The sequence below is a fragment of the Cajanus cajan genome, chromosome 4 (genome assembly GCF_000230855.2).
Source record: "Cajanus cajan strain Asha chromosome 4, NIPB_CcT2T_4, whole genome shotgun sequence".
Classification (NCBI taxonomy): domain Eukaryota; kingdom Viridiplantae; phylum Streptophyta; class Magnoliopsida; order Fabales; family Fabaceae; genus Cajanus; species Cajanus cajan.
Window position 1 is genome coordinate 51478228 of NC_138520.1, and position 20260 is coordinate 51498487.

The following is a 20260-nucleotide window of genomic DNA, read 5'->3' on the forward strand; positions in this document are numbered from 1 at the left end:
TATTCGTGTTTAGTTACATGCTTTTATAGAATTGAAAAATTTTTCCTAATTATTTATTGTTAATTTTCAAACAAATAGACAATAAATTCAACTTTTTTTATTAATTAATAAATTATTTGTTATATTCATAATTAAAAAATTATATCACAATTACAGGAGAAAAACATATTCTTCACGTAAAAAAAAAGTTCTTTATAAGATCAATATAACTGGCGGATTCCATTTATCATAGCAGTCTATAACAGATTTCGCAGTTTGTGAGGGATTCTAGTCATCACAATTCGTGACGGATTTTGTTCTTGTGATAGATCCTTCACAGTTTGTGAGGGATTCTTGTCATCACAGTTTGTGAGGGATTCTTGTCATCACAGTTTGTGACGGATTCTAGTCATCACAGTTTGTGAGGGATTCTAGTCATCACAAATTGTGAGGGATTCTAGTCATTACAGTTTGTGACGGATTCTATTCATCACAGTTTGTGAGGGATTCTATTCATCACAATTTGTGACGGACTTTATCCCTCACAAATTTGTGACGGAGGTAGTCTCTCACAAATTGCGATGGACTTAATCCCTCACAAATTGCGACGGAGTTACAGGTCGTCACAAATTGCGACGGATTTTTATTAATTTATAAACATTTATTGTTAGAAATTAGTGACGGAAAATATATCTTTTGTGACGCCTTCATTCCGTCACTAATTGTGACGGACTGAAATTTTCGTCACTAATGATTTGGTGACGCCAATTTTTGTGACGGAATCAGTTCCGTCACAAATTCCGGCACTAATTTATTTTGTGACGGATTTTATAAAATTTAGTGACGGATTTGTTCCCTCTCTAATTTTAATTTTTCTAGTAGTGTCTTCATGTCTATCCCATTCCTCTTGGTTCCTTCAAGGTGTCACCTCTTGGCCTCCTTGGCATGATTCCATCAGGAGAGAAGGGGTGGGTGGAGCAGTTGGAGAAGATGAGGGTATTTTAGGGAGAGAAAAATTCATTGAAAGTTATGTGCAAGTCACATGATACATATCTTTGGAATTAGGGGAGGTCAATGTAACATTTATTCAATTTTTAAGGGATCTTATTGTAGATTTAAATTATGAAGGGATATTGACTATAATCTTAAAAAAATACAAAAAGTGTGAGGTATAATTTACTCTTTAATATATTGTGACTCTATTTTTATTTTTAATCACCCTATCATCGATCGATAAAGACAAAAACATATATGTATATATATATATATATATATATATATATATATATATATATATATATTTGATTACCATTGGTCAATATGGCCGAGAGCCTTAGAGACTTATGACTCATCTATCAGAATATAAGAACTTGCTTACTTATTCGGCGTCCTTCGCCGAGGTTATTTCAGCTTCTGTCTTATATTTGAAAAATTAATCATAAATCCTAAGGATCGGAAAATACTGGATCAATGGTTCATAGCGTTATGTTGTACAAGATCCTCTTAAAGAGGCGAGTACAGAGCATACTTGCTCAACATGTACTACTGAGAGCATAATACTATAATAGGATCAAGAGTTTTCGAAAGAGAGGAAGAGAGGTTTAGCAATCCATGAGTAATAAACACACAAGAGAATTTTATTGTAAACTCGACTTGGTTACAAACTGAAAGAGAACCTCCTTATATAGACTCGGAGGGGATCTCATGAGGCTTACAAACAACAAGCATTTTACACATGGGCCAATCTTGATTGGCTCACTAAAAGCTAAATACAGAAAAGGACCCTCATGGGGTGTGACTCATACAACTAGACAAACCATTATGACTCAGACGATAAGAACGTGTACAAACAAAGGACCTACATGGTCATGACTCATATAAAATACAAGCTGTCATACACACTTATTACTGATGACAGACATGAGGGCAGACAGTACGAAAAGTAGATTCTCATTATTAGTCCCTTTTGATAATGGGCTCGTGACTAGGAGAGAGATTCAGATCTGATGCATCTGAGTCGGAACAGTTGGCTATCATCAATTCAGCATAGTAATCATCTTCGTTGTTTTCTCCTAGATCATTAGCTGTCTGAAACTGTTCATCGGGCACGTAATACTCAGTTCTGCTCATGAAAGTATTGATACCCTGATGGTTTGACTGGGTAGGAATTAACCGACTTTGTGATGAGCTGGCTTCTCCTTGGCTTTTTTGTTGGATTTTTGCTTCCTTGAGATGGTTGATCAATTGTGTCCTGTAACTCTGATCTGGTGGATATGTCTCAAAGGTTCCCCAGAAATAAGCTTTATTTTTAGACCACAGTTGTCCTGTTGGTTTTTGGAAATAAGGGCGACTGATGATGGCTATAGAAGTCAAAGACTCACATTGTTTTTTTCTTTTCCCCATTTGATTCTTTTGAAAATCAAGAACCTTTTTTAACTCACTTCTCCACCATGGGAGAGGTGAAAACCATTCTAATAAAGTCCAGAATAAAAATTCTGCCTTGTCTGGATTTATCAGAATGTTATAAGCTGATTGCGTCTTCAGGGCAATTGCAATTGGATGTTGGACAGTTTTACACCATAAGGCCCAGAGAGTTGGTTCAAACAAATCCCAACCAATTTCACAGAATAATTCAAAAATTCCAAGATGGTCTTCTGTTGGATCAAACATGGATGGAGGGACGATTTTAAACTTTAAAGTCTCATGAAGATAATAAAAATAGTGAGCCTTAGCGAAGTGGATAATTTCTTCAGGACTATTAGGTTTAAAACCAGGAGGATATAGCTTTCTTGTTTTTGCAGTATCAGGTAATGGTTTCACCATGAAGATTAATGGAAAGCTATAGGTGGATGATATGATTATGACTGGGTTTTGAGGTCTCGACAGGAAATCAGGAATGAGGTTGTGTTTTCCTTTGATATGTTTAACAGTGAAGTCATACTTGGAAAGCCAATCTTTCAGTCTTAGGATCTGAGGTTCAGGTGGCAACTTGTTTTTGAAATCCAGAATTTTGGGGAAAGAGGAATTATCCATTTGAACTTCAAAATGATATCCTCGTAGGTGGAAATCAAACTTCTTGATTCCATTTTTTACAGCCAGTGCTTCCTTGTAGGTGGTGTGATAATGCTTTTTTGCTTCTTTGAATTGTCCACTAGCATGTCCGCAATAGAATTTCCTTCCTTGGACTTCTTCAATGAAGACGGCACCCCAGTAATGATCACTTGCATCTGTCTGGAGAATTCTTTTTCCGTCTCCTGGGATCTTTAACGCCGGAGGATTTTGTGCAATCTTTTTTACTTCCTGGACAGCCTTGGTTTGTTCTGATCCCCATGGAGGGGGGTCTTTTTTCAACATTTTTGAGAGAGGACTTGTATATCTTGCAATCTTGGGAATGAAATCTCTGATGTAGTTTATGATTCCAAGGAATTGTTGACTCTGTTTGATAGATAGATTTTCTTCAGGAAAGTTGAGCAACTCTTCAGCAATATGAGGTTGAGGTTGATAAGTTCCTTGAGAGAACTTCATCCCTAGGAAGTCAATTTCCTGTTGGGCTAACTGTATCTTCTTTTCTGAAAACATGATACCATACAAGTTTGCTCTTTTCAGGAATTGGCTTAAAAGCTTTTTGTGACTCTCCATGTCTTTGGAGAATAAGAGAATATCATCTATGTAGATGATAGCATTATCTAAGAGTGGTTCAAGTATCTTTGTTATTGCTTTCTGGAATAGTGATGGTGCTACCTTCAAGCCGAAAGGTAGGACGGTCCATTGATACTGTGCATTGGGTATGCAGAAAGCTGTCTTGTGCCTTTCACTGGGATCAACTCCTAACTGCCAGAATCTGGATTTGAGATCAAATTTAGAGAAGACTTTTGATTCTTTTAGCAAGATAGGCAGAGTGGATGTCTTGGGTAGTGGAAACTTGTCATCCTTCAAGAAATGGTTGAGAGGCTTGTAGTCAACGACTAATCTTTTCTTTCCTCTGAGTCTTTCTGATCTTTTTTCTACTTAGAAAGCTGGGCACGCCCAATTTGATGTCGTATGTTCAATGAGACCTTGTCTGAGCAGTTCTTGATATTCTTGTTTGGCAAGCTTAAGATCAGATGGAGACATGCCTGGATGGGATGCTTTTGTGGGATTTATGTCCTCATTTAGCTTGAATGGCAATTGAATAAAGAAATCAGGATTCTTCCAAAGAGGTTTTGGATGAGTGAAGTCTTTATGATTATCAGAACATAAAGACCTCAGTTGTATCTTGATTTCTTCCAATTCTGGTGGAGCTTCAGAAAGGGAATATAGCTTACTGGTTGGCACGAAAGGCTTAAATTCTCCTTTGAATCTGAGTCCACTTGGATGAATGAGTAACCTGTGTGCTTGAGTGAAGACATCCATTCCAATTAAGATATCTTTGTTAGGCAACTGAGTTCCAACGACTTTAGACCAAATTATGCAGTCTTTGAAGAGACAAATGCCTATTGGTGCTCGTGAAATGACTTCTGTTCTGAAGGTCTTTCCGTCAGCTGCTATGAAGAAGGTATCTTCCTTCCTCCAGAAATGAGGTGGCAAGATTTCTGGATTCATCATAGTCTTCGAGGCCCCTGTGTCAAAGAAACCTATGACTTTGATAGGCTTCTCATACTTAGATGGTAGGATTTCAATTTCAACATTGGGGTGTGAAGGAACAACAGTTGTCATACTATCGGATTGTTCAACAGCGAAGATAGGAACTGGTCCTTCCTCTTGACTATAGTCATCTGTATCACTGCTAGAGTCATCTGAGAAAGAATCTTGTAGGGCAAATGCAGTATCTTCATCTGCAGAACTCTGTTCTAAGTAAAAAGACTCTACATCATCTTGGTCATTTAGATGTAACGACGTCATCATCTTTATGGCCTTTTGAGCTTTGTTTGGGAAGTTCTTAGCAAAATGTCCTTTTTTGCCACAGATGTAGCATCTTTGACCTGGAGTTTTCCCACGAGTCTCTTTCTTCTTAAAAAACCTATAAGGTTTTTTATACTTCTTCTTCTTGTAGTGAGATTTAAACTTCTTGCCCTTAAATGTTTTCTTTGGACAATGGCACCTATCCTTGTCTTTGCACTTAATCTCTAAAAAGGGTTTTCTACAAGCTTTAGCATACTTCCCTTTATCTTTCAGCATGTTTGAGAAGTATTCATGTTGTCAACAAAGCTTGTCTACGGCTTCTTGGGTCATCTGGTGAATTCGACCCATCGTTAATCCTGTAAAATCTTTGTTCATGGCATCAGCCATTCTGGCTAATTCTGGCTGAATTTCTACAGGAAGTGAACTGACATAAGTTCTATTCAGACTTGGATCATTAAGACCATTAAGAAGATAGAATCTTTTAAGAATTCTGAGATAATGCTTATCAAGATCTTTCATTTTAAGTGAGCAACACTTCATCTCAAAGAATTCTTGTCTGATCTTTCTGTCTGTAAGAGCTCCATCTCCTATGAATTCTTCATGGAGCGCACCTAGGACTGCAGATGTATTTCCTAGTTCATGAAATGTATTCTGGCCAACTGGTCCCAAGTTGGCGTACCATTCCTTTAGGATTCCAGTCATCCTACATCCAAATTCTTCAATGATCTTGTATGACTCAGTATCTCCTTTCATGAATCGGGTATCTAGCCAAGCTCCAAATTCAATCAGTCGAGATCTCCATTGGCTTGGATCAACATCATCAAGAGTGAACCAAGGGCCCCTAGTTGGTTTGGCAGTTCCATTCCCATTTCTAGTGTTCTGTCTGGGACTCTCATCAGGGGATTCATAAATAGGATCTTGTCCGGTAGATGATGCCATTAAAATAGAGAGATCTGCTAACTGTGCTTCTGATGAAGCTGTAGTGATGGAATTTTCAACAGATATATCTGTGAGAAGATCATCTTTAGATCTGGTGTCTTCAGATGATTCTGAGGTGGCGTACTGTTCATCCCTTTTGTCAGTACCAAAGTATTGGCTAATAGGCATCTGAGAGTAAGGGTCTTGAGAATCCTGGAAGTAATGGCCTTTTCCAGAATCATGCCTTTTTGGGGGATGAAGCAGGGGTAGAAGATTTAGAGTCATCTTCTATTGATTTGGAGATTTTTCGCGAACTGCATTCCGTCTTTCGCCATTGCCAATTTGCAGAGGCGGTGGGTAAGTTGTAATGTGGTCTTTCTGGTTTAGACCAAGAGACGAATGATGGTTTGAACAGAGAATGAGACACAGGTGCAGGAGGGTGTAAGAATGCATATGGATCGTTAGGAACTGGCTGAGGCTGCAAAGCCTTCTTTTTTTGCTCTATCTATTCTTCCAGTTGGAAGAGTTGAGCTTTTAGACTCCTGATTTCTCGATCCTTTTCATTTATTGCTGCACCAAAAGGAGTGTTCCTTATTTCATTCTCTAGTCTGGAAATGTCAGCAGTCAATTGCTGGTAATATTTCTTCATCTTTGATGAGAGATAGTCCAGCTTATCTTCTGATTTTTTCATACTGCTTGACATTTTTGTAACCTTGTCATCAATCTTCTTTAGTAGGGAGTTCTGTGCTTGAGCATTTTCTGTTTGTCGATTGAGAACTTCTTCTGCCTGACTGAGTACCTTCGATTTTCCGTCAGTACCAATCTTAGAAGGAATGATGGTGGGTTTGGTGGAGTACCGCGTGTTGGGATTTATTTTCCTCTCCAAAGGAGGAAATTCTACATCTTTGTTTGCTTTAGAAAACATGAAGCATGGTGCTGGTTTAGGTGTAGGAGGAGAAAACTTTTTCACCTCATCTGAACACCTTGGTGAGATCATGCTGAAAGAAGATCTTTCATTTTAAATGAGCAACACTTCATCTCAAAAAAAAAAAAACTTCGATTTCATGTCATGACATAACAAAAATCTATCTTATGTATAAATTTAAAGTAATTATTATGAAATTCAATGAACTTTTAAATATTATAAAATTAATTCAAAAATATTTAATTGTGTAAAAATTTAACATCTTAGTACTCCTTAAACTTTTATCAATTTTCACTTTTAGTTCCTAATTTTTTCTTTCGTTAATACTTTAGTCCTTGACATTAATATTTTTCTCATAGAAAATTTTAGAAATTAAAATTAAATAAAATTATTTCATAGACTAAAAATGAAAATAGGCAACACTTCATGATGTAAAAACACACTTAATTCATTATATAATAATGAAAGATACTATGATACCACAACCATATACTATAAAATTAAATACTTTTTTTAACAAATAATAACACTATTTTATAATTTTAAATAATATAGCAATTTATGATTAAATAACAATTTAAATTAATTTTCAATCACGTAATAATTTATGATCACTTGATAGGTTAAAATAATTGTTAATTATATACAATTTATGATCGCCTGATAATGAACATAAATGATTCTTAAAGTGTAATTAATTTTATTCTAAAGATAAATTCAATATAATTTGTTTGTGTGCCATTGTTATTGTGACTAATCAACAAAATTCAGAAAATGTCAAGTGCCAAAGGAGAAAGTTTGTTGAAGGCAGTGTTAAAGAAAGTGAGTTTTGAAAAAGGAAATAATGTGATAGAAAGCAAACAAATAAGTGACTCTAAGAAGAAGCCCAATTGTAATAACAATCAACAGAATTACGATGGAAAGAAGTTGTTGAAGGTGGTAACAAAAGGGACAGAGAAGTTAAACATAAAAGAAAGCAAAAAGAAATCAAGTAAGAAGTCTAAGACGTGTTGTTGTGCACCAACCACACACGAAGGATCATTTAAGTGTCACTACCACCGCAATAAGTCATCAACAAATAAGAGCTATGTTGGAACAAATGATCCATAGCCTAGTCATGTGAAACCTACTTAGGAACTGAGCTTATTTTCATGTTCAACTTTTAGACTATATGTTTGGGTCTATAGAATATAAAAAATTATGTCTGTAAGATTAAAAAAATAAATGTGGGTCTATATGAGATATAAAATGTTGATATTAATAATCTTGACATTTTAGGTGTTGTTGTGTAAATGTCAAAATTTGTATGATGAATTCAATTTGTCAATGTCAAAGCTTTCCATGATCCTGTAATTTTAGGGTGGGTTAAGGAGAATGTGTTGGGAAATTTTATTATAATTTAAAATTTTAAATAAATATTTTATTTAATATTTGTTTAATTGTTTTTAACCATTTTGATCAGGTTATTTTTAATGTCATTTATACTTTTTTTTTATTAAATGTTCAAGTAGTTACTTTGTTTGACTATCAACATGTTTGGGTAAGCGTTTTTTTTAAATGTAACTGTAACTTCTCACTTTTTAATGTAAAAATTGAGAAGTAACGAAGGTGTTACTTTGAGTTGAACAGACGTTTAGGCATTTTTAACGCCAAATCAAACACACTCTAAGTCCCACATATTGGATATATTGTTGAGCATTGTTCTCAGTTTTTGATTTTGTTTCCACTACAGGTGTAAGCGGGTTAATTTGGATCGGATTTGGATTAACCCATTACTCGACCCAATCAAAATTTAACGTGTTAGTTGAGTTGAGTTTGTCCAATTTGTTTTAAAACTCAACCCAACTCAATCCAATCCATGAACGGATTGGTTGGGTTGGGTTAATCGGGTCGACATAATTAAATTTATTTATTTTTGTAAAAATTTAAATATTTTAAGATAAATGTAAATCATTTGATACAGTGTTACAAATACAATGTTATCAACCTATAAAGTAAACACTGATACAAATTAAATTCTAAAATAAATTTATTAAATTGTTACATTATTATCAACTAAAAAACCAACATTAATTAATACAAAATAAAATTTAAAATAAATATATTATATTGTTACAATGTTTCCAACCTAAAACACAAAACTCAATACTAAATAAGAGTGATAGTGAGTATTGTCCTGAACACATGATCATTCAAACACTATTACTATTATTATTATTATTATTATTATTATTATTATTATTATTATTATCATTATTATTGTTATTATAATACATGACTGGGTTGGGTTGGGTAATGATTTGAAAACACAAAATCTGTTACCGGACCCATATAGTGCCGGGTTTTGGTCGGATTTAGTTGGGTTTAACCCGAACACTTTAAAAATTCGATCCAAATTCATTGGATTGATTTTGGTCAGTTTGGGTTTGCAAGTTACCTGTACCCGCTTACACCCCTAGTTGCCACAGTTGGCCCTTCTCTTAGTTGCACTTTAATGCTAAAGTATTTGTATACATGATTGCTTGTCGAGACAATAAAAAGAAACCACAACAGTAAAAAAAATAGCTTTCCCTTTTTAATAAGAAATATTTCTCTTGTTAAAAGTGTTTAGTAATTGTTCCAATAAGGAGATATATAATAGTCGGAGAACCATTCGTGATGTGAACTTTAAGAGAACCTAGCTGCCGTCCTAACCTAGAACATTCAAGAGTGAGAAAAACCTATCTTCTCTCAAGCCCCTCCCCCTTTATCTATATCAGTCCCATATCAAGGATACAAATCCTTTCCTTTGATCAAAATCCCTTGAAATGTGTATGAGTCTTTTTTCATAATAAGTCTATGAATCACATTTATAATCGTAACCAAATCTGTGCGAGAATTACGGGAATTACAACCTCGATTAGTCTCAAAGGAGTCCACTTGTTAACAAACTCGTGAGTAACCCTAAAATCTGGCCTGGTTGGTTGGGTGGTGATCTAAAGGGTATGTTACCCTCCACGTTGACTAGTTAACAACGTGAGGTGCCTTCGTTCGACCTACTCAGTGAATTGGAGATCTGGAGGGTACACAATCCCTTAGGCCTGAGTGTCAACAGTGCGAAGAGGCTTTGCTTGACCATATCAGTTAATTGGAGATTTGGAGGGTACACAACCCCTCAGGCTTGAGCGTCATTAGCACGAAGAGCCTTTGCTCGGCCATATCGATTAATTAGAGATCTGGAGGGTACACAATCCCTCAGGCTCGAGCATCAATGACATGAAGAGCCTTTGCTTGACCAGATCGATCAATGGGAGATTCAGAGGGTAAATAGCCCCTCAGGTTTAAGCGTCATTGGTGCGAAGAGCCTTTACTCGGCCTGATCGGTCAATGGGAGATCTAGAGGGTACATAGCCCCTTAAGCTCGAGCGTCAACGGCGCTAAGTGCCTTTGCTTGGCCTAATTGGCCAATAGGAAATATAGATGGCACAATAACTTTGTTCTTTGACTTAAGAATCAATCGGTATACACAATTTATTTGAGAAGTTATCATATTGTGAAAAAAAATTGCATTATAAATTAATTTATTAGTAAAGTAAGGTATTTTATTTTTAAGGATAACGAGCGTTTAGTGTGCTTCAACCTAAGTTTTTCTAAACTCTTATTTATATTTATATTAGTCTTTGTTGTTTTAATTTATTATTTATTGATGTTTATTTTGATGTAATTCATTGATAAAATATATCTTTTATATCTTATTTCCATGATTCTAGTAATCTTATGGAGACAATTTGTGATTTTTAAATTACAATCCATTTTATAAAAATATTTATCTTGAAAATAGAAATTATTACTTTAAATGTCAATGATATAAATTGATTATAATTTGATAACCTTCATAATTATTGTTATAAGTTTGAGTTTGGAGAGATTTGTCTGAAAAAGAATATTTGTTCTTGAGCTTGGAGAGGTTGGTCTAAAAAGAATACTTATTATTGAGTTTAAAGAAACTTGTTTGAAAAAGAATACTTATTTTTTTAGCCTAGAGAGACTTGACTGAAAAAAACTATTTGGTTGTTAAGTTTTGAGAAACTTGTTGTTAAAAGAATACTTAGGTAGTGTTTTGAAGAGACAACTCAAATAATATTTAGGGTTGAGCCAGAAGTGACTTATTAAAAGAATATTTATATCTTTATTTAAAGATAGTGAAACTCAATTTGGTTGGATTGAGAACTGGACGTAGTCTCCCTGATTGAGACAAACCGGTATAAAAATATTCAGTATTCCATTTGACTATTCCTCTCGCTTTATCTGACTAATGTTACTATTTTATTGTGAAAAATATGCGAGTTTTTTATATACACTATTTAAACCCTCTTCTAGTATTTATCTTTTCTCCACAAATATAAAGGCAATAACTTGTCTTGGAGAATAAATTGTGTAATCATGTGAAAATATGGAGATGAGAGTAGAAAATGACAACCCAATAGATGTAACTAATCATATGATTAAATAATAAAGGGAAGTTATGAGATTTAAATTAAATGTTTTATCATTTAGTTTTTCTTTAATTGTTCTATATTATGAAATTTTTATAAGGAAGGGATAGGAATATCCTTGCTATTCCTATAAATGATTTTTTTCCTATAAAGTAAAATATAAAAATTTAATTGTTTATTCTTTTCAAGTTTTTATTTCATATATTTAGGCATGGTTGTTAATGATCCATGTTGATTAGTTTATACTTTTAGGCATTTGGTTACTTCAATTCAGAACAAGATAGAAATGTATGCTCTCACCACTCATAATAAAGAGCACATAATGAGTTTCATCTTTGAAAAGAAGAAAACACTTGTAAAACTCTTACTAGAAAATAATAAAATGCTAGATAAATTATTTAATGTTATTATTATTGTTATTATTTATCCCCTTATACCTCCATTTGTTTTGCTCATACGATTTTGATATTTAAATTATGTTTGAGTGCATACATCTTCATTGTAATTTAGGTATATTTCTGTCAAAGTCATGATTGAGATTGATTATAATTGCAAGTATAAGGACTAAAAAACCTATATTAAATTATAAGAACTAAGAAAAAGATTAAAAAAATAATAACATGGACTAAAAAGATCTTTTCTAAACTATAGGGACTAAAAAGTAAAATAAGAGAAACTATAAGGATGAGTGTTGCAAGTGAGAGTCAATTCAAAATAGTCAACATTACTAAAATGGGTGTCTCAACAAGGAGCATTTGCATGTGAGAGTAAAAAAAGGCATGAAACATTGATAAAAAAAACCTAATTTAAAGTAACTCTCACAAAATAAATTTGACATAAAACCCAGAAAGTTGAATTAATTCTCTATCATATTAAATTCAAAAGAAACAACGTTACAAAAAAAAATAACAGTTAGGACTAAAAAGATTAAAATCATGCAAGTATAAGAACTATATATATATATATATATATATATATATATATATATATATATATATATATATTAAATTATAGAGTAAAAAGAATGGAAAAAGATAACTATAGAAACTAAAAATATCAATTTTAAATTATAAGAATTAAAAGATAAAAAAAGTAAAATTATAAGAACTAAAAAAATTATTGTTAAGTCTAAATACAATCTTAGATTCCTCATTTTTCGCAAGTCTTAATCATAACAAACACTACATCTTTCGACAAAAAAACATTTTTAAAAAATTGTTTCAAACTTTGTAGGATGAAGTAGCGTTTATAAGACAAAATAAATCAAATGAAACATACAACTGTCTATTATGCTCTTAACGTCTATTATTTATTATGATTGACGAATTTAAATTTTCAAATAAATACTTTATACCTTAACAGATCGAAAGTCATTGTCTTGGAACTCACATTTTATTAAAGGTGTATGAAGGCATATAGAGCATCATAATAAAGGACAAAGATTCTAGATCTCATGAAAAAGGTGTGATAAAAGCACTATATCTTTGTTGCACACCGACTATGCTTGCTACTATTCCCATTTTACTGCTTTGTTATGATAAGTAGCTTGATCCTTAAAAAATAAGGAATACGTTTTAGTGAAAGACATTAATTGAAGCATTTAATGCACCAATGAATACTTCTTCTCTCTCTGGATCAAACGAAAAAGTAACACGAAGCAGTTATGTGAATCAGACTTAAGAAATTGCAACAACCATCTCTTTTGAAGTTACTATATAAGAAACAACTTAAGAAAAGATGGAATAGTGAAGACAAATAACACATATACAACTCAAGAGAGAACCATGTAGATAGATTAAACTTTTGTTGTAATCAAGTCTAAAAGAGACGATAAAAACAACCTTGAAATACCTTTATAACCATTGTTATAGACTAGGACCTGAAGAGACTTGTTTGTAAAAGAATATTTAGGGTTAATCCTAGAGAGACTTATTTGTAAAAAGAATACTTAAGTAGTAGTTTGAAGAGACCAATTCAAAAATACTTGTATTGAACCATAAGTGGTTTGGTGAAATGATACTTGTAATTTTATTAAAAATTAGTAGAACTCAATTTGGTTGGATTAAAAACTAGACGTAGTCTCAATGATTGATTAATTACTCTTTTAACTCTTCATCTAGTGCAAATATTACTTCACTGACTTATAAACGTGCAAGTTTTTAATATACATTATTCAACCTCCTTTTGATATCTATCTTTTCTCCACAATTATTTTAACATAATTTATATTATTAATAAATTAAATATTATTATTGATATGACTTTTTGTTTAAATTAGCTATTTTTCACGAATAGTCATTTATAATATTTTATATTATTAATGAATAAGATAATATTATTAGTAGTACGACTTTTTCCTTTAGTTTATAATTTTTTATAAATGATTATTTATGATCAAATGATGAAATAAATTTATTTTTTAAATAATTGAATAATAATAAAATGACAAAACCAAAACAAGCACTGAAGTAACAATTGAATAATAATTTCTCAGAAGCTTTTTATTCCCGCCTTGAATTCTGGAAGCTCCATCAGTTGGAGAGAGAAAGAGAGATGTGTGGGAGAGCACGTTGTTCTCTTAGAGCGGATGATGTCCCAAGGGCTTGTCACCGTACCGTTGCCCCAACTCGCACTCTCGATATCGACAGGTAAAGTTAACACTATAACATGTGAAGTGAATCACACAAACTCTTTCGAGCAATTATTTTATTGGTATGTCAAAGCAGAGACTACGAGGGAAGATTTTCCTCAGTGTTCATGTGGGTCTGAAAATAGTATGACTGTTAATGGACAACGTTTAAGAAAAATGAAACTTTTATCTTTTGGGTTAGTTGTGTTGGGGTTGTTTCAAGTGGGTCTGAAACGGTTGTTGTGGGAACGAATGATAATGTGGAAGAAAGAAAAACAGGGACATTGTTTTTCCTTTTTGTTTTTTTTGATGTTGTTATGTTGGGGGGTTTTCTCAAGTCGGTCTTAAAATTGTTTTTGTAGGAAAATATGTTGGGGAGTTTTCTGAAGTTGGTCTTAGAATTGCGTGAATGAATGAATGAAAAAAAGGGAAAGTTGTTGCTTTGTTTTCTTTCATTTTGTCACCATGATGGATTTTTCAGTTTTCGGAAGGAAATGGTTGGTGTTTATTTTATTTTTCACTATTGAATTTGGCTGTGGTTAGGTATAGGCCATCATATAACGTGTCGCCGGGATCTGACGTGCCAGTAGTTCGTAGAGAAGATGTATCTGATGGTGAAGGTTATGTTCTTCATTGTATGAAATGGGGTTTAATCCCCAGTTTTACAAAGAAAACAGAGAAACCTGATCACTACAGGATGGTATAGTTTACAAATTACCATTTCTTTTTCTCCCTTCTTCATTGGATTAGCTTGATGATCAGTGGTGGAACTTCACTAAACTTTTGTGGGGATGAATGGTTTGAGTAACTTCAATGGGGTTTGAATAAGTAGTTAGTGGTAATACATAATTAGTTGATAGTAAAGAGTATATATTAATAAGAAGCTAACATTGAAATACCTAGTTAGGTTCCTACACTAATCAACAAACTAATTTTCAATAACTAGAGGAGCCCACGTTTAATTCTGGATTTGGTTTCATTTGGTTTATATGGGGTTATTATTTTAGTGAATGGAAACATAACATTTTAACCTATGTATATATTTTTAAGTACTATTTCTCTGGTGATTTCCTGAGAATGAATTACTTTAATTTAGATTAAGTAACTAAATATGTTCTGTCCTTATGTGGTATATATTGGCAGGCTTAATTGGATAAAATGGTGACAACTGACACAATTGAAATTTAAATAAGGTAGCCTTTTCTGTGGAGAAAGTGTCACATAAATTGCGGTGATTGGTAAGGAGATGAAACACTTTGCTTGGAAAGATTTAGGGAAGGCGAGGGGGTGGGGGAAGCTGTCCTTCTTAAGGTCTGCCACTGCTAAAGACAGATTCTTCCCTGTATTATTGTGTTATTTTGATTCTAAGGGTTTGTTATATAGTAATTCTAACATCAGATGAATCATTTTGATTAGCTATTTAAGCAACACTTAAACTTTGAGGGGAAGATTGAGGGAGAGAGAGAGAGAGAGTAGAGTCTTTTAGGGACAATTTTAAAGCCATTTACTTTTCAACTTCCCTTATGTATGTCATCATAATCATTCCTGATGAGCCTGGAAATTTCTCTGGATGCTTTTTAACTTTGGAGGCTAGAAATGTCATTTTAGATTTACATTCATTACAAAAAAATTTGGTGTGTTTACTGTTTTCACAATCATTATGGGAGTTTGTCGACTACAATACAATGACTTTAAAGTATAATTCCTCAAATGAAGTACTCAATCTAATGTGAAATATGCTCTGTGTACTGCAGTTTAATGCTCGATCTGAATCTATTGATGAAAAGGCATCATTTCGTCGTCTGCTTCCTAAAAGCAGGTGCCTTGTAGCAGTAGAAGGGTATGTGTTGCATTACTTAATTATATTTTCACTCGTCTTTTCTTAGCTTTGGTTTTAACATGTCTTGGCAATGCTTCCTGTTGCTGCAGCTTTTTATCCTCTTGCTGTTCCCTCTAGTATTGTAGTAAGGAATGCACTTCAATAATATATTGTACCTCACGTCTTTACTAATTACATAAAATGGATATTGATATTGAGTTTTAGGTGTAAAAATGCTTGCATGTACTGTTGAAGATTTGTCTCGATATATTTAAGACCTGTTTTGTCATATTTCCTAAAAATGCCTGAGCTGAATTAAAATGAGTTCTGCTTGCTGGGTAGACAATGTACTCCCAGTGTGTGTTTTTCTACCTGTTATGCACATAGTAATATTTGGGAGTTTGGATGGATTCTTCATTGAGGATGAGATAAATTCCACCCTGGCAACCATTGTTCTAAGCATATATCCCTTTTCTTATTATATCTCTAGTCTTTTGTTATTTTGTATTTTATGTCCATATTGTTGTCATATTCTTATTTACAAAATTTTGGTGCAATGTTTTCCTTTTGTCAAGAGATTTCCTTCTTTTAAAGTTGGTTAAAATACTTTTTTAGTCCCTATAATTTCACTTACTTTACCTTTTAGTTTCTATAGTTTAAAATTGACATTTTTAGTCCTTATACTTATTTATTTTAATCTTTTTTTGTCCCTAGGGTTTAAGATAGATTATTTTAGTCTTTGTACTTGCAGTTTTTTAATCCTTCTAGTCTCTTTCATTAATTCTTTTTATAATGTTATTTGTTTTTTGTTGATTTAGTAGAAGTTTTCAATTTTGTGAGGGTAAAGCAAAGTGTATCTTAACAATGGGCGTCGCAAGTGAGGGTACAAAAGAGACATTAAGTGTCGAGATACCTAATTTTGTGTAACTTCAGCATCAAATACACCAAGTTGAATTAATATTTCTGTCACATTAACACAAAAGAGACAACTTTTCAAAAAAAAATTTAACAACCAAGACTAAAATAGATTATAAAGTTGCAAGTACATGAACTAAAAAAATCTATCTTAAAACTATAAGGATTAAAAATAATTGAAAAATATAAGTACAGAGGCTAAACAAGTCTATTTTAAACTATAAGGATTAAAAGATTAAGTTAAATTATAGAGACTAAAAAAGTATTTTAACCTTTAAAGTTTATCTAAGTTTTCTAAAGTTTTTTCTATTACATCCATTCTTTGCTTATTCGTGGCTTTAAGTTCAGTTCTTTATATGTTAAGATTTTATGAGTGGAAAAAGGATGGTTCAAGGAAACAACCTTACTATATTCACTTCAAAGATGGGCGACCACTTGTCTTTGCTGCTCTTTATGACTCATGGCAAAATTCTGAAGGTAAAAAAATACTGCAGAAAGATGTAAGGGATTGACTTTATTTAATATCAAAGACCATGTTAATTTTACTTTATACACTTAATGTTAATGTAATATTTTTAACTGCAGGTGAAACATTATACACATTTACTATTGTTACCACCTCTTCATCTTCAGCACTTCAGTGGCTTCATGGTGAGTCATGCACTCTGAATGTTGGCATGCCCAAAAAGTTTCAGCTTTATAGTATTAATATCATCTATGAAAAAATTGTTAGTGTTAACTTGTTTCTATAGTGTAACAAGAAACGCTCATAAATATCACAAGTTGTTATTGGAAAAATTGGAATGAGAGTCTCGTGTTGCACCTACCTTGTGGCAGAAACTTAAAATATACGTTGCACTTTGTTCACGAGATACCCAAAGCATCAAGTCATTGACAGTTGGTTACAGTTAGAGCATCAACAGTTAGTTACATTACATCTAGTTAATTAGAATTTTTGGATAGACTATAGAGAGGAAGAGATGACACTATAAATAATAGAACAGTGAGGGTTCTTTGGTTTTTGAAGTGGAGGCCACTACAGTCAAAAGAGTAAGAGACTGTCTCATTATGTTTTATATTGCTTCTCAATCTCGTACAGTACCTTCCACTATGCACCGAGTTATTGTGCTTCCTTCATTTACTCTGGACTCTTGTGTTACCGTAGGCCTGTCAGATTCATTGTTCCTTGGTGGTATTTTCTCCTTTAATTCTAGGTCTCCACATCAGCTCATGTGTTTGGAGCCAAAGATCTTTTAACTTTTATTCAGTGTATCTTTCACCACCTATGTACAGCTGATAATCTTGTGACAACTCTGAAAGCTGAACGGTTTAAGAAGCCAAAAGTATTTGTTAATTGTTATGGACTTATGGCCATCCAAAGGAAAAAGAACTTGAACATAAGGCATTAAATTCCTGCTCCAAGTTTCTGACTAAGCCTTAAATAGTTTACTTCAATGGGAAAACTGTTATGAAATCAAGAGATGGTCTTATGAATGCAGAAGAGAAATTTAGCAAGACATGTAAAAGAAGACAAACAAGAGGTCTATTTCTTTATCGAAATAATGTAATGTTGCATCATTTCATGGAATAGGGGGAATGGAGGTTAGGTAATCTGGAAGTATGGTTATGAAGGGAAGAATACCCCTTTAGACAGTTTTAACATTTATCTTCACGCTAATTTACAGTGTGATATAGCTGAATAATTAACTACGTGAATTTCTCCATTATTCCATATTTGCAATTGTTTTTCTACTCCTTGTAGAATTCCTAGCTAGCTAAGCCTCTTTTTGTTTCTATAAATGAAAAAGAAAAACCTTCATAGAACATTAAGTTTCCTATCAAGTATCCGAACACATGGAAAGAGGAAACAAATAAATGGTACCAAGCCATTTTGGATTTGATTAGTTTGGGTCACAGTTGCACAAGATTCTCAGTATCTATTAGGTTATAAACCATTCCTTTTAAAGCCTTTTACCAGTTGAATGACCATGTATTATGTAAGTGAAATACTTATTTCTATACTTTAAATGTACCTCTTTAGACAGAATGCCTGTTATTTTGGGTAGCAAGGAATCAACTGATACCTGGCTAAGCAGTTCTGCTTCCAGTTTTAAGAGTGTGCTGAAGCCATATGAAGAATCTGATTTGGTATGAGCTTTACAAAAGATTGTCGCTGTAATTTCTATTTTCTTCATTGATACCAGTTCTGTCATTAAGATGTGCAGGTTTAGTATGGTTTCATTCAGTATTGTTGGTTTTCCTTTCTTTTAATCTACAGGTGTGGTACCCAGTGACACCTGCAATGGGCAAGCCATCATTTGATGGACCTGAATGCATAAAGGAGGTATGACAGTTTAACATTCATTTTGATGTTTCCTGTCACTTAGCCTTTTCTTAGTTTGGACGTCTTAAATATGTCTTGGTGTATTGAGTCGAACATGTAACTCAATCAACAAAATGACATGACTTTTATTTGAACCTGAAATTGCATTGCATCTACCTAGATCTTTATTCCCACTTCAGTCACTTGTCTTTGATGCACAAATTTTCAAAAAGGAAAAATTTATGACTGTAGTTTGTTTAATACTGACTGCTCAATTGAAAGATCTCAATGACTAGCTAAGGGATATATCAGTTGAACTATTTCCATCTGGTGTTGAACTTCTACAAAGAGTCTATTTGGATAAATTTATTCAAAAACACTTGTAGGAGAAAAAAATTGGAAGAAAAAAAAATTAAATTAGCTTCTCCTTAAGCTTAAATTAGTTTATGTACAAGTTAAAAATAATCTTTTAGAGAAGCCAATATGAGAGTTTTTACAAATTAGCATTTAGTTTTTAGAAAAGCTGATTTTATTTTTTTCTTTCTATTTTCTTTTACTATAAGTTCTTTTAATGAAATTTATCCAAACAAATATGTCAATCAAATATGCGAGCACGCTTGCTAGTCATGTTATTGTGCCCATGTGTGTTGAAGGGGACCATTACATTAACTTTTCTCATGCTCTTGCTTATATATCTACATGCTTACAGTTCACAGTTCACACCAATATGTCTACATGATTTTAAAATGTTGGGCAGACTTTATTATTAATATTGAAATTTTAAAACCTTTAGTTGGCATGACCCCATGTTTAGCAGATTCAAGTAAAGTCCGAAGGTAACACTTCAATCTCTAAGTTCTTTTCAAAAAAGGGAGCTGAAAGTGAAGACACAAAGCCAAAACAGAAAATATCATGTCCCGAATTAATCAAGACCGAACATACAGAAGACCTGAGTGAAGGAGCTAAATCTGAGGAGGGAGACAAAGACTTAAAATTCAGTGGTTCTTCCCATTCTCAAAATACTTCTATGCTTCCAATTAAGCGTGAGTATGAGACTTTTTCAGCTGATTCAAAGCCAGCATTGGCAAATCATGATCAGATAAGTTCGAACCCAGGAAAGAAAAGAGAAAAGGCAAAGACTGCTGATGATAAACAACCAACCTTGTTTTCATACTTTGGAAAAAAGTAACCACTAAACTAACCTGTTTTGGTATGCACGAGCATGAAGATTGGTATGTTTTTATTGGTATAAATTACATATATGCATGTATTTCCTTATAGGTGACGTTATAGTTGTACATTTGCAATCTCTGGTCTTGTAGGAAGGTCTCTCTTTAAACTTTGGTTCATTCAAGAGGAGCTTTATACAGTAATGCTTTTTATAGTACCAGTATTA

The 20260-nt window shown here is 33.1% G+C and overlaps 1 protein-coding gene across 2 annotated transcripts; it reads left to right on the forward strand.

Moving 5' to 3' along the window:
- The first annotated feature begins 13668 nt into the window (after nucleotides 1-13668).
- On the forward strand, nucleotides 13669-20248 carry LOC109807491 (embryonic stem cell-specific 5-hydroxymethylcytosine-binding protein). Of its 2 annotated transcripts, none has more exons than XM_020370021.3 (8): nucleotides 13669-13826; nucleotides 14351-14507; nucleotides 15562-15647; nucleotides 16906-17018; nucleotides 17127-17192; nucleotides 18583-18689; nucleotides 18820-18885; nucleotides 19679-20248. In XM_020370021.3, exons 1-8 carry the CDS (start codon nucleotides 13732-13734, stop codon nucleotides 20051-20053), a joined length of 1065 nt encoding a protein of 354 aa, XP_020225610.1. In that variant the 5' UTR covers nucleotides 13669-13731; the 3' UTR covers nucleotides 20054-20248. The 2 variants fall into 2 exon arrangements, with proteins under 2 accessions (XP_020225610.1, XP_020225611.1); XM_020370022.3 differs by having other exon boundaries at nucleotides 13673-13826; nucleotides 19682-20248.
- Nucleotides 20249-20260: the final 12 nt, after the last annotated feature.